The sequence below is a fragment of the Mirounga angustirostris genome, unplaced genomic scaffold (assembly GCF_029215605.1).
Source record: "Mirounga angustirostris isolate CCGP_5_RB_7025 unplaced genomic scaffold, mMirAng1.0.hap1 SCAF_8, whole genome shotgun sequence".
NCBI classification, from domain to species: domain Eukaryota; kingdom Metazoa; phylum Chordata; class Mammalia; order Carnivora; family Phocidae; genus Mirounga; species Mirounga angustirostris.
Genome location: NW_026991716.1, coordinates 123,957,378 through 123,972,094, shown reverse-complemented (window position 1 = coordinate 123,972,094; position 14,717 = coordinate 123,957,378). Strand labels below are relative to the sequence as shown.

General features: G+C 47.7%; 1 protein-coding gene across 1 annotated transcript in view; it reads right to left on the bottom strand.

The window, feature by feature from the left end:
- Positions 1-13,946, bottom strand: part of PHACTR2 (phosphatase and actin regulator 2) — a 269,242-nt gene extending 255,296 nt beyond the window's left edge. The window contains exon 1 of the mRNA XM_054505576.2: positions 13,718-13,946. Within this exon, the coding sequence (XP_054361551.2) occupies positions 13,718-13,931 (214 nt within the window). The 5' untranslated portion in view covers positions 13,932-13,946. The remainder of the gene's footprint in view (positions 1-13,717) is intronic.
- Between the last annotated feature and the right edge of the window lie 771 nt (positions 13,947-14,717).

Genomic DNA, 14,717 nt, shown 5'->3' with positions numbered 1-14,717 from the left:
CTACAGTTAACAATACTGTATTGTATATTTGAAAGTTGCTAAGAGTAGATCTTAAAAGTTCTCATCACAAGAAGACAAATTATAACGATGTGTGGTAGTGGATGTTAACGAAATTTATTGTGGTGATCATTTTGCAGTATATATACACATATCAAATCATTTATGTTGGGGGCGCCTGGGTGGCTCAGTTGGTTAAAGCGACTGCCTTCGGCTCAGGTCATGATCCTGGAGTCCCTGGATCGAGTCCCGCATCGGGCTCCCTGCTCGGCGGGGAGTCTGCTTCTCCCTCTGACCCTCCCCCCTCTCATGTGCTCTCTCTCATTCTCTCTCTCTCAAATAAATAAATAAAATCTTAAAAAAAAAAATCCTTTATGTTGTACAGCTGAAACTGATACAATGTTATGTCAATTATATTCCCCCCCAAAAAAACTACTTCTATCTTTTTTAAGTTTGTTTGTTTATTTATTTATTTTTAGGTAATCTCTACACCCAACATGGGGCTCAAACTCACAACCCTGAGATCAAGGGTGGCATGCTCTTTCGACAGAGCCAGCCAGACACCCCTCCACTTCTATCTCTTATTCCTACCATCTACTGACCCTCTAGACACAAGACTCTAATAAAGGGCTTGCAGATAAAGTCCCAAGAGCCAACTCACATGGGCACTCTTGAAGCAAAATATCCTAAGTGTAAGTCCTAAGTATTCCCTCTCTCTAAAACTTTCAGTGCTTCCAACTACTATAAGTAATATATAGTAAGGTTTGCCAAAGAGGAAAGCAAGAGTTGACTTTCAAGCAAGATGAAAGTTTCCACGGATGGGATTTTGAGCTACATCACTGTTATGAGAATTTCATCCTTAAAACAGTGGACACTATCCATAGAGGCATGCTCCTCACAGTGTGGTGCATTGACCAGCAGCATCAGCAAACCTAAGAAGCCTGTTAGAAAATGCAGAAACTCAATCTCTACCCCAAACCCATTGAATTTCAACAAGATCCCCAGGTGATTCATAAGCATAGTAACATTTGAGAAACGCTACATTCGATAACATAACTCTGCCACCTAAATTGGATGTGAACTCAGACGAGAGCTCTGATCAACAGACCATTACAGTTGATTTGAGTCACCCACTGAGGCACTGAAACACCACCCAATGCCCACCTAGAAGCAAATGGTAGACTTGCTGCTTTCTGGTGTAGCTGATTAGGACTGCAATATTCCATCCTTCGTGGTGTGCCTTTGTTGCCTGTTGACTATTAACAAAGCAGCAGGGTGATAATGGCTGAAAACCACAGCCCGGGATTAAGGGCTTCCTTGATGGGGCACAGGGACCAATTGAATCATATCGAGACACCTCCACCCCCAGTCCTCAGTAATACTTTCACCCAGGTGATGGCCTGCAAAAATGATCATCAAGGCAAGCCTTGGAGGAAGAGGGCTCAAAGAGCAACAGTTACAGTAGGTGTGCACAGAAAAAGGAGTGACAGCCAAGCAGTCAAAGGAGGAAGTGAGACAAGAGCATTTGCACATAGGTTTTGATGGACAAGGTAGATTTTTCAGCACCAGAAAGTTCGGAACACTTCTTTCTCCTTCTGCAGCTGCTTATCAGCTGCTGGTCCCTTCAGTGTGTTCCTGGGCCTGAGCAAACATTCCCATCTTCCCACTGCCTGAGGCCATGGACTTCTCTCAGATTCCTGCCCTCTGGGAATTTGTCATCCTAGGGAAAACCTACCAATTTTGGTCTGGACAATTGCTTGTGCCCTAAGGCCAACTCTAAACCCAAGCTGAGAAATGTTTAATCAGACCAGGCCGGAGGAATGCCATCCCACGTCCCAAACAGGCTCCAGAAGCCAGGATTACCATCTGAGAGAATGTAATCCCCAGAGAGCCAGGGTTTGAATCAAACTCACTACCACAGAATTGCATCTGAAAAGAGGCACAGGCCTAATCTACTGTGTAAGACCCACTGGTAAGGTTCCTAAAGGAAGGGGAGGTCTGGTAAAATGACCATGGCGGGCTGAATGGAAACAGAAGGGACCCAACTCTGGAAAACAGTATGGAGGTTCCTCAAAAAGTTAAAAATAGAGCTACCTTATGACCCAGCAATTGCACTACTAGGTATTTATTCAAAGGATACAAACATAGTGATTTGAAGGGACACATGCACCCCAATGTTTATAGCAGCAGTGTCCACAATAGCCAAACTGTGGAAAGAGCCCAGAGGTCCATCGACTGATGAATGGATAAAGAAGATGTGGGGTATATATATACAATGGAATATTACACAGCCATCAAGAAGAATGAAATCTTGCAATTTGCAACAATGTGGATGGAACTAGAGGGTATTATGCTAAGTGAAATCAGTCAGAGAAAGACAAATACCATATGGTTTCACTCATATGTGGTATTTAAGAAACAGAACAGATGAACATAGGGAAGGGAAAGAAAAAGAAAATAAGATGAAAATTGAGAGGGAGTTTATGGTTTATAAGAGTCTCTTATGGTTTATAAGAGATGCTGAACTCTAGGAAACAAACTGAGGGTTGCTGGAGGGGGAGTGGGGGACAGTAGGGGGGATGGGGTAACTGGGTGATGGGCACTTGATGTAATGAGCACTGGGTGCTATATGCAACGGATGAATCACTAAATTCTATCTCTGAAATGAATAAAAAATAAAACAACTAAAAATAAATAAAAGAGGCCCAAAGAGCTCATGGTAATGTGTACCCTACAGTGGGCGTGGTGGTTGTTGGGGGGGGAACATCGGGTATCCCATCACTCAGGTGAGAAAGAAGAATGTCTGTCTTCATGAGCAAGCCTTCTCCCCCATATTCTTTATTCTGCTTGCTCCCTGGGGCCCAGCCCTCCAACATGCTCCCATCCTGCACCCCAGCCAACGACTTCAGCACCCTTGCTGCTCCCCAGGAAAATCCTTCCTCCTTGCTCCCATCCGCACAAGTCCAAGACACCTCACTGTGCTATTGAAAGCTCACTTCATTAGAGACAAATGTTTCCTGATCCTGTGTAATTTTGGTACTCCACCCCATCTCTTCTTTCTCACCTTAACAAGCATTTGACTTTTCTCAGTGACCCTTTAGCTTCCCCAAAGCTCAGGAATTCCTCACCTTGCTGGGCCTCTGGTCCACTGAGGTAATGTAACTTTAGATGTGTTTGCCCATCAGCCTTCATCTCTTATCTAAGAACTATCTTCACACCTATGACAGTACATACCAGCAGCCTCACTTGTCCCGCATAACGGATATAGCTAGTTACAGAAATGGCTTCCTGGCCCAGGCTGGGCATCTAGACTTGGGATCCAAGGGCACTGAGGAGTCTCTCTGCTCTCTGGAACTGAAGATGTGTGAATTTGGGAACTCTGTGGTAAACATGCTCATAACAGCAGAGAACTCTGGTATGGGAGGATGAATGGAAGCATAGGTGTACGGAAGGAGAGAAATAGATCCCGAGAAAGAAAAAGCGCAGGAGGAATGGACAGAGCACCCTTCTTGGCCACAGGTAACTTATCAGTTGCTGGGTCTGGGCCTCACAAGATGCAACTCTACTTCCTGGTTTGGGGCTGCTCCTATATCCTTAATAATAATAATAATAATAATAATAATAACAACAACAACAACAATAATAATAATAACAGGTGCCTGGCTGGCTCAGTTGGCGGAGACCGCAGCTCTTGGTCTCAGGGTCTCAAGGCCCACATTGAGCGTAGAGCTTACTTTTAATTAATTAATTAATTAATAGCAATCTCCCCTGTTCCACTTAGACAAGGGAGTCTCCATTTCTGGCTACAAAAATGTGTTCATTTGATCAAATCCTTGCTATCAACTGGTAATCCTCATACCCGTCTCACCAAGATTCCCCCACCCCCACCCCGCAAATGTCACAGTTGCCTTCTTTCCTTTCTTAATCTCAGAGTCACTAGGCTAACAATCCAAACTGTCCTGCCTAGCTGACATACACTTCTTTGCATGGTTATATATTTTGGGGGTATGAAGTATTACTATAAAGTAATATGAATGACTTAGATGTCGAAATGATTGTTATTCCTACCAAAGTAAGCATGCTGGGAGACAATAAATATACTCCCACAATGCGGTCACTATCCCAGCCATTTCCAGAACGTCTTTTCAAATCTGCCCCACTGACATAAAACTACGTCTCTGAAAGACATGAGTTTTAGAAAGAGCTACAATTGTGCTGTCATCAGGGCAAGTGGCTAAAATGAGGGATCAAACATTTTTTTTTTTTTTTTTTTTTTTTTTTTTTATTTGAGAGAGAGAGAGAATGAGAGACAGAGAGCACGAGAGGGAAGAGGGTCAGAGGGAGAAGCAGAACCCCCGCTGAGCAGGGAGCCCGATGCGGGACTCGATCCAGGGACTCCAGGATCATGACCTGAGCCGAAGGCAGTCGCTTAACCAACTGAGCCACCCAGGCGCCCAGGGATCAAACATTTTAGTCGCAAAACTTTTTTTTCTAAGATTTTGTTTATTTGACAGAGAGAGAGAGAGAGAGCACACGCAGGGGAGCAGGAGAAGGAGAAGGAGGCTCTCTGCTGAGAAGGGAGCCTGACCATGGGGCTCGATCCCAGGACCCTGAGATCATGACCTGAGCTGAAAGCAGACACTTAGCTAATTGAGCCAATCAGGCACCCCTAAAACTTTTGTTAAACACTGTTTTACACAGTAACATCATACTTGAAATAAGCAGGGGCGCCCGGGTGGCTCAGTCGGTTAAGCATCTGCCTTCAGCTCAGGTGGTGATCTCGGGGTCCGGGGATTGAGCCCTGCCTTGGACTCTCTGGCTCCCTGCTCAGCAGGGTGGGGGAGCAGAGTCTGCTTCTTCCCCTCTCTCTCTGCCCCTCCCCCTCCCTCTCGTGCACTCTCTCTCTCAAACAAATAAATAAAATCTTAAAAAAAAATTATAATTGGAATAAGCATATACTCTTCTAGTATGATGCTTTAAAACATAACATTTGTTTGAAGACATAAGTTCTATTACATTTTTTAAACTATCAGTCAAATTGTTCATCATCCACACACATTTCTATCACCTTCATCCAGGCACCTGGAATAGAAACCAGAGACTTATAATGCCCAGTAGGCTGGAAAAGAGGGGTTTAATGTATGTTTGTTATCAATGTTTAGGCTATTTAATTATTATTTAGTAGAAATTAGACCTCAAAAGAAGATATGGCAACAGATACGTAAGCTAAAATATACATGAAGGCAAAGCAAGATTACCGACCAACACTGATGACATGAGTCTGGCCATAAATTGCTACAAACTTAAAATATGTGAGTTCCTGATCCAAAATGGAAACATCACACCTATGTTATTCTTGCCCTGGTCATAGTCCTGAGCTCTGGATACAGACAATGTACTTTTCTTTAGGTCACAAGTTTCTTCCTGTTATGAAGAATAAGCAGTAGCTGCTTTTTCTCAAGCCTTCACAGAGACATCAAGAAACTGCAAAGTAAGGCATATAAATGTCAAGTTTTAGCCAACAGGTCACAAAGGGAGCTAGATCTCAGAACCCTTTCTAAGGCAGACTGGTGCAACCTAGTTCTCTGTGCAAATTTCAGCTAGCATGATCAAAGATAATGAGTCACCCGGTACGGTATTTTTAAAACACTGAAGCTGCTTCAGTGTTGTTTTTTTTTTTTTTCCCCCTGAGCTTCACCGTAACTGAAACTACACTTGTACTTTGAGACAAGATATGGTTCTCATGCATGAGTTATACACATGACTCCAAGATTGAGTAGTTTTAGTCGAAAACAATGCACTTAAGTAATGATAATTGATGTGCACTTGCCTGAAAATATGGGATCCCAGAATCCTATCCCCGTTAATCAAATTTGCTATTTATATGAGAAATCTGAAGTGTTGGATAGACTTTAAAATAGACAGGTAATTGGCTGCAGCCTTACCATGAACTTTTGAGAGAAACAGATGTTTATTATGATGATCTCTCATAATAGTATTTGCGAAGTAAAACATGACACAATTTCCTCCCTGTTGGTGGGGGTACGTGTGAGTTGTTTTCTCGGAGAGGCGATGGACATGCACCAAGGTAGTGTGGGGTAGAAAGGAGTGTGAGCCTTCAGGTCAGAGAGATTCGAGTATTGGTTGGACTACTTCCCAGCTACCTATGGGACTTGGGTGGGTCACTCGGCCTGAACCAGATTCCTTACCTACAAAATGCAGCTATGTCACAGGGTTGCTACAAAGATGAAATATGATAGTGTGTGTATGTAATGCGCCTGGATTAGCGGGAGGGTTCGATTCCTTCTGCGCCCTCTTGACTGCATCTGCATCCAACACCCCGCACTACCTTCCAGCCCCTGTGACTTGGATTCCATCATCACCGGCCAAGATGGGCTGACATTCACAACTTCCCTTTCACAGAGTTCTTCTGTAGATGTTACAAGGGGAAGTTTCCACAATACCCCCAAGGAAGAGCTAGTTTTCTCATGAGCGGCTCTTCAAAAACTCTGGTTAGTTTGTTTTTTCATTTTAAAACATTTGGACATCAGAGCTTCTACCCAATGTTCGGTTTTATTTATTTATTTATTTAGGCTAATTTTCGATGTAGAGATACTTGACGTCAAAAGAACGGACTTTTAGGTAATTCATGCATTAATTCTGTAAACATCTAGTAAGCACCTAGCATATACCTGACCCTGTATTAGGCACCGAGACTGCAAAAATAAATAAAACATACTTTCTCTTTTCAGTGACTTTACAGTATGAGGAAGGAGACAAATCAATGCATAATTTTAATATACCATAGTGAGTCCTGTAACAGAAGTATGCAAATGGTGCCAGTATTTTTGTAGCACTTTCAAGTTCAAGTTTTTCCATGTTTCAGCCTTACAAAAATCCCATGAGCTAGGTGTTACTGTTATTGATTGTATCCAGGTCATATATAAAGAAGCCAAGCAGAGGGAAGGGAAGTAAGTTAATCAAGGTCACACAGATAATAACCATGATTCGGCATCTCAAATCTCAGTTGTCTGGGCTCCTTCCACCATCGTCCCTCAATGTCCACATCCGAATACACTCAGAACACACCCCTATCAAGCTTTCAAATGTCACCTAACTCGTGTCTCCCAGGAAACATTCAGACACAGGGATGTTCTCATTCTCTCGCCTTGGCCTAGCCCCCAGTCTCCTTCTCTCTCCTGTCCCACAGGAACCCAGCTGAGAGCCAAGGGAACTGCAGAGTGTTCTCTGACAACGCTGGGTTGTTTCAGGCCTTGGTGCTTTTGCTTGTACTGTTTCCTCTCCCCAAACACTCCTCTGCCACCTCACCCAACTCCATCTTCCAGTTCCACCTCTTGCATGCAGACAGCACAGGTGTCACCTCCTCCAGGAAGTCTTTCCTGATTACCCTGCCCCAAGCCACTTCATAGAGCTAAGGTTCTGGGGTTCTCCCCCGGGCCTGGGATAGGGCCTGAGTCATAGCTCATACTTTATTGCCCTGCAGCTGTTGGTTTGTCTGTCCTTCCCCCACTGGACTGTGAATTCCTTAGGAATATCTTTGCAGCCTGTGTTTGGCCCATTAGCTGTTTGCTAATTGAATGAATAAATGAAAAATCAAGATATGATCCCTCTCCTGATGCAGCCCCTGCAGTAGCTAGAGCTCAAAATGAAGCCACAGCTTTGCCATCAGTTTCAATGCTACCAGCGAACTACTGATGCAAACTGGATCTTGCCCAGTTTGGGTATAATCAGCTTTTCATGCATCCTCTGGAAACCAGAACACAACATCATCATGTCATTTTTTTTTTAGCATAATCATGGCAAATAACAACGGTTTAGATGAACAGACATGCTTCTGTACCAGGCTGAATGGTCTCTGCTCTCCGTGTCACCCCCACAACTGCAAAACCACATATGCTGGGTTGCCTGGGCGGTTCAGTCAGTGAAGCGTCTGCCCTCGGCTCAAGTCATGATCCCAGGGTCCTGGGATTGAGCCCCATGTCGGGCTCCCTGCTCAGCGGGGAGTCTGCTTGTCCCTCTCCCTCTGCCCGTCCTCCCTGCTATGCTCTAAGAAATAAATAAAATCTTAAAAAAAAAAAGCCACATCTGCTTACCTCTGCACATCCAGTGCCTGGAACAGTGTCTGGCACATCATAACCCTCAATAAATACCAGATGAATGAATGAATGAGTGAGTGAATGGAAACTGCCCAGGCTCGGTTCTTTCTAAGTGGCCATATTGGCACCGTGTGACCCCACCTCCAGGCCACAGCTGGTTTGCGTTTGGGTAGGTATCAAATCAAGGCGGGCAATCCATAGCTTCTCTATGACCTATGACCTACTATGAAAAGGTGGATGCAAACAATAGATCTCTTCCAGGAAATGTGAGCTAAGAAATATGAAGAAATGTTTCCAGGTAAACATAAGGGCAAGAGCTAAAAGGAAGCAAAGGTAAGGTTGATGTAAGGTAGGTAGAAGCCATGATGTGGTTTTTTTGGTTTTTCTTTTTAAAGATTTCATTTTCAAGTAATCGCTACACCCCATGTGGGGCCCAAACTCATGACCCCGAGATCAGGAGCTGTATGCTCTACCACCTGAGCCAGCCAGCCTGGTGTTGGTAAGTAGGTGGATGGAGAAGCACCTGTGACGGCGAGGAATCTGTTCCGATTCAAGAGGGAGAAAGCTGGTCAGCAGAGAGGCAAAGAGAAGCTCCATGCCAGGTGAGACCATGCTAGAGAGAGCACGAGGAAATGCTTCCAAGTGTTGCCTCTCTTCCTGACGGGTTTCTGGTCTCAGCCCCAGGTCAGGTGCAACCTGATTTAACAGGTAAGTCCTTACCTAACAGGTGAAGATGATTTTTTTTTTAAAGATTTTATTTATTTATTCATTAGAGTCAGAGAGAGAGAGGCAGAGGGAGAAGCAGGCTCCCCGCGGAGCAGGGAGCCCGATGCGGGACTCGATCCCAGGACCCTGGGATCATGATCTGAGCCGAAGGCAGACGCTTAACCAGAAGATGATTTTTAAAGTGTTTCAGCCTCTGCTACAGGGTAACAGGTGAAGCTGAATTTTCAAATGTGCCAACCTCGGGTATGGGACCAGCATCAGCTGATGGGGTGCCTCTGTGAGAAGGCACCCCTTCTGCGATGAAGCCTGGCCAAGGGTGGCCCCGGGCCGATGCGAAGCCCAGGGCCTTTGTGCCATGGCAGGGGAGTGGACCTGTACACCGGGGACACAGCTCGGTCAGGGCAGGGCTCAGGCTGGATCTGAGCACCCCTTGTCTGCTCTGCCTAGCACCCACCTGCACTGCCCAGATCGTCCCGCCTTTCCCACAAGGACAGCTTTGCTCTCCTGTGAGGAGGCAGAGACAGAGAGTAAACTTAGAGCCAGATGGTCTTTGTTTGGTAAAAAATCACTCTGAGCTACACAAATGGAAAGTGAGCAGGCATCCATGGTTCCTGGCCTAGGGCAGCTCCAGCCCAGCTGTGAATGGGGCCCAGGAGCCCCTGCGGACTCAGCCACCCGGCAGAGCATTAGGCTTCGGAGAACAATAGCTGAGCAGGCAAACATTGGCCCCAAGAGTTATATCCTTGGAGGTCAGTGAAAGGTGCTCTGAGAGCACAGGCAAAGCGTAGACAAGCAAGGACTTGCCCCAGTGGGACAGGCGACCATCAACCGCAGAGCCAGCGGTAGACGGCAGCGTCTCACGCCTGCAGCCAGGCAGCTGTGGGTATGGACTCAAAGAACATCCAGGTTTGCTACATTTCTCACTCTCTCTCCACTGAACACACCAGGGATCAAAGACTCCAGACAAAGATACTGGATTTGCCCTTACCTAAACACCTACATGCAACAGGGCAAGGGATGCTGGAGAGACGAATCAGGGTACCGAGAAAGAGATGAGACTGTTTCTGTACATCGTTTTATTAAGTGGCCCATTCACTCATCCCTCCCTTTTTTGAGGCGCCTCACGGGGCTCTCTGCTCTGTGCAGCCCAATGTGCAAAACGAAGAGTCATTGCTTGAAGACAGCAAACACCTCTTGGCCCAATGCATCCGGCACAGCGCGTGGCATATAGAAGTTGCTGAAAGCTTCCAGAAGGCATATGCCCTAGGTTCTTTAGTCACTAAACATTGGGCTTATCAGAAGAGCGCGTCACAACCCACTGACAATGTTGAAGTCACTAATGCAGGAAAAGATGGGTCTGAAAATTAAGAGAACACCAGCCGATAGACCATGAAAAGCTTATTTCAGGATTTTATTTTTTCAAATGGGTAAAATATCACTCCATTTACAAAGAAATGCCAGATTTTAAATACCCAGAACTTTTGTTGAATTCCAGAACCATGAGTTCAAAAACCACAAAGCAAAATCAATCTGGATTTTTCTAAAGCAAAAGCCTCAAGTTTTTATAAGCTCAATAAAAGGCCTTCAGTATCAATTCTGATGTTATTGAAGTTACGGTTTTTAAATGTACTTATTTGAATATATTTGGGTTTCTTCACATTTTATATGGATTTTAAAATATAAAACTAGTTTTTGTTGACAAAGCAATGCATTTTTATCATGTGAAGAAAAATAACTGCTCAAGTCACAAGTTAAATAGAAGCCCCTGAAGTCTGAGATGCTTTTCTGGACAAAAATCTAGTAAGAAAGCACAGACAGCAACAGCGGAATCTCTCCTGATAACCCAATAGCATCAACACAGCGCTCACACAGAGGTCTTTTAAAAATATGCTTCATATTGGACTGATGCTTATTGCCATTTCTGGCAAAATTTTCGAGGCCAAGTTTCAGGTTTTTAGCTATTCTTTCATGGAGAGAAGAATGAAGAGGAAGTAGGGATAGAGTGACAGATGCAAGCAGCCTGGGAGTGGATGGCTGTTTTTGGACTGAGGCTCTTCTTTGACAACCCATGACACCTTCCAGTCTCCTCTTCCTTCCCCTCTTCCACTCCCTCCCAGCCATACATCATTGCAAAACATGATGTCCCCTCCCCACTCAACACTCTCCCAAAGGTGAGTTAACTCATTGTTAGAACTTAACCCTTAGGAAGGACTTACCGACCAGTAGCTAGAATCAAGAATGGGAGGGAGAGGTGCCACGTGGGAGGTGGCTTAGCAGAGGGAGCACCAAAAGGGGTGTGAGAAGGTTCTAAAGCAAACCCTTCAACCTTACGGTTGCCCAGGACAACCCCGGCCACAACATCACAATGCGCATGGCAGCAAGCTATGTTGACATGCTGTTCACAAGCTCTGTTTGTACACCCAGTGCCCAGGCTAGACCTGATGCCAACGAAATCAGATTCCCAGGGGAGGGACCCAGCCATAAACTGTTGTGTTGATGGTGGTGTTTCAACTCCCCAGGTGACTCCTGTGTGCAACCAACTTTGAAAACCAGTGTCAGAAAATAGGGCTTCTCAAATGTTCTGTACCTAAAAACAACCTGGGAATCTGGGAGTTGCAGATTGGGATGAAGTTGGTCTGGAGTGGGGTCTGAGATTCTGAGGGGGAGGCCCATACTGCTGGTCTGGGCTAGTTCTGGTAGGACCACATACGGTCTAGCTCTGGATATTGCCCATGTGGGTGCAGAGCTGCTGGGGAGGGCCTGGAAATCGGACTGCCCTACACCAGCCCACGCAATGTTTTCCCAAGGCGGTGTAACGTTCCCACTGGGCTCTAAGACAATTCTGTTATCCCAGGCCTGTCATCTCGCTGCTTCTCTGACATGGATGCAGAGGCTGCAGGATTCTGCGGAATTCCTGTGTGTGTGTCAGTGAGGGGCGAGCTCATTCTTTTTCTCTCTCACTCTAAGAAATGCGGGGAGCTCCTGGTCACACTTAGCCAGCTCTTAAATGCAAGGCTCAGTTCTGAAAATGGAATACAGTAATTTAGAAGAAGTTCACTCTTTTACATGTGGATCAGCAACCTGGGGTGCCGGGGACAACTCAGCTGAAAGTTGTCATTTCCTAACATCCTTTAAGAGCACACAGAAGATTCAGAGTTCTTGGAAGTAAAATAACTTTACAAATTGAAGACCATAGTTCACATTACGTGTACTTTGCACACTCACATTTAAAAGTTCTTTAGTGCCCTTTTTCTGCACACAGCCCCTGAATTTCTATCTATGAAGATGAAAAAATGATGGTACAAGCTATGCTTATTTTATCTATTCACGAAATTGACTAATTTTTCGGTGATTCTTTAGAGTCATCTGAACGTTGACCTTCGTGAAAATCTATCAAGACTATCCAAGGGTCAAGCTCCGACCCGCTGAGACATGATAAGCAGGAGGTAAACTACATTCAACTCCATGCTTTTCACAATATGAATTTGGCAGAAGGCTCTTTTCTCAAATACCATAAGCTACATCCCACTACCTGTATTTAACAATTCTGACCGGCTTTGTCCAACATGATCTGCAGAGTCAGATTAACAACACCTTGATACGGTCTAAGTATACACATTGTACGGTGAAACAATATTACAAGCACAAGAAAATGGAGGGTGCTGATGGAAAACAGAGCTAGTTAGCTGGAATGCAGTCAGAGACATGAAAATGTGCCTTTTCTGAACAAGAGACTTGGCTTCAGGTAGATGTGAGGTTGAGTCAGAGCTCAAAGGCCTGACCTCAGAGCACAGAGCCTGAAAGGGGTCATGGCGGATGGCGTGGAGGGTGCACACCACCGCGAGGGCCTCAGGCTGCTAGGGGTAGTTGTGATGTTAGCTTTCATTTCCAGCTTCCATGCATCCTCCCTCGACTGCAAATCGGAAAACAATCCCTGGGCACTTAACAAATCGGTGGACTTTTAAAAACAGTTCTGCAGTTCTTAGGCTAACGCTTTGTTCAAGAGCATTTAAAAATGATTAATTATTTAATCCCCATAACCTCCTTGTGTGGTAGTTCCACACACTCATTCCCACTTTAAGTACCGAGCTACGAGAGACAAGGGTTAGTGGTTTGCCCCACGTTACACACAGCGCAACGCTCGCAGCACCCGCCCTCGGCCGAGTTCCTGGTTCTGCCGGTCCCCGTGCACTGAGCAGCCCCCAGCAGGCGCCGTGAGCCCCGCGCAGAGGCGGGGCGGGGGGGGCCGGGGCCCTAGGCAAGGGCCACGCGATCGGCGCAAACGCAGAGGTGCTGGCTCCAGTCTCGGTCAAACAGCAGTGAGAACCAGAGGAGCACACAGCTCGGCCAAACTCTGAGCACCACCTGCATGGGTTTTTACAGGGCGGAAAAACTCAGACCCCGGGTGCTCTGACCTGCAAACCCCAAAGAACTCTTTATTTCAGAAGCACGAGCAGTTAGGAGGGTTTCCAAGACCTGCACTGACCCTAGCCCCCAGAGTGAGGGGACCGCACCCTTCCGCGGGGCCAAAGTCTCTTCTCGACGGACGAGCCTAAGAGCCGGAGTAGCCGGTGCTCCCGGCACCGCACCGCCGCGCGGCCGAGCTCACTAACCCCGGGGGCTGCGCCCTCGCTCTGGCTGCGAGAGACGCGCGCCCACCCGGCGCAGCGACCGCAGCCTGGCTGGAGCATCCCCGGCCAAGGGCCAGAGCCGCGGGCAGCAGAGCGGGAGGACGGCGCGGGGGAGTTCAGTTTCGCCCTCCCCTGCCCTCCCCCCAGCCGCTCCCTCCCGCCGGCGTCCCGGGCTGGCCGCGCGTCCCGCCGCCACCTGCCCCGGCCGGCCCTCCCCCGGCCCCCAGCGCCCCCGCGCCGCCTTACCTGAGCCAGAGATGTGGACCCGGAGCGGGCGGCCCCTGCTGGAGCACGACGATAGGTCGCTCTGGGAGCGGCCGCGGGGGCTCGGGTCCCCCGGCAGCCTGCGCAGGGCGGTCGCCGGCGGCGGGGCGGGCTCCTGCGGCTCGGGGGCTTCGGCCACTGCCTGCCCGGCGGGCCCGCCCGGGGGCTCCGCGGAGCGTCTGCCCGCCTCGGCCATCGGCTCCCGGCGGCGGCCGGCCCGGAGCGCGGGGTGGGGCTGGCGCCGAGGGCTGCGCTGCCGGGCGCGGCGACCCCGAGGCAGCGCCAAGGGCGGGGAGGCTGGACGCTGGGCGCCGAGAAGCTGGTGCGGAGGGCGGGAGGAGGAAGAGGACAGAAAAGTTTGCACAGGAAGGAGCCGCCTACAGCCGGCTCTCGCTCCGGCGGGCGAAAGCCGCAGGGCTCGGAGCTGGGCCGCCCTCGGTGCCCGCGAACCTACCAGTCTGCTCCTCCCCCAAGCCCAAGCACTGCCCTTTGCTAGAAGGCGGCGGTGGGGTCCCCTCTGGTCACCCAGCAAGCGGACCTCAGAGAAGTGGCGTTTGGGCTTCAGGAACTGGGATGCAAAGTCAGGGTTAATGCCATTTCCATTCATTTGGGGTAGGGGGAATGTCAGGTACACACACTGGAGTCACCTTGTGATGGCACAGAAATGGCCATACCGAGTTGACAGGTAGGAAACTGCGGCGCCAAAGGATGCTGGACTTGCGGGTGGGTTAGTGGAAGATCCTGGAGTCCCTCAAGTCAAGTCCAATGCCCTTCTCTTCTCACGTCCAGCCCTCAAAGCCCTTCTCCACCCAGACCTTGGGCCACACTGCTGGGTTTCTGTCTGCTGGGTAAACTCAAAGGTCATGTTTAAAAGGTCAGTCTTCTGAGAACTGAATAAGTAACAGATTTGATTACTGAGTCTATGCTTTCCAATGGAAAGATAGATCTCCTGGCCGCTATGCACTGGAAACATCTTAGTTGA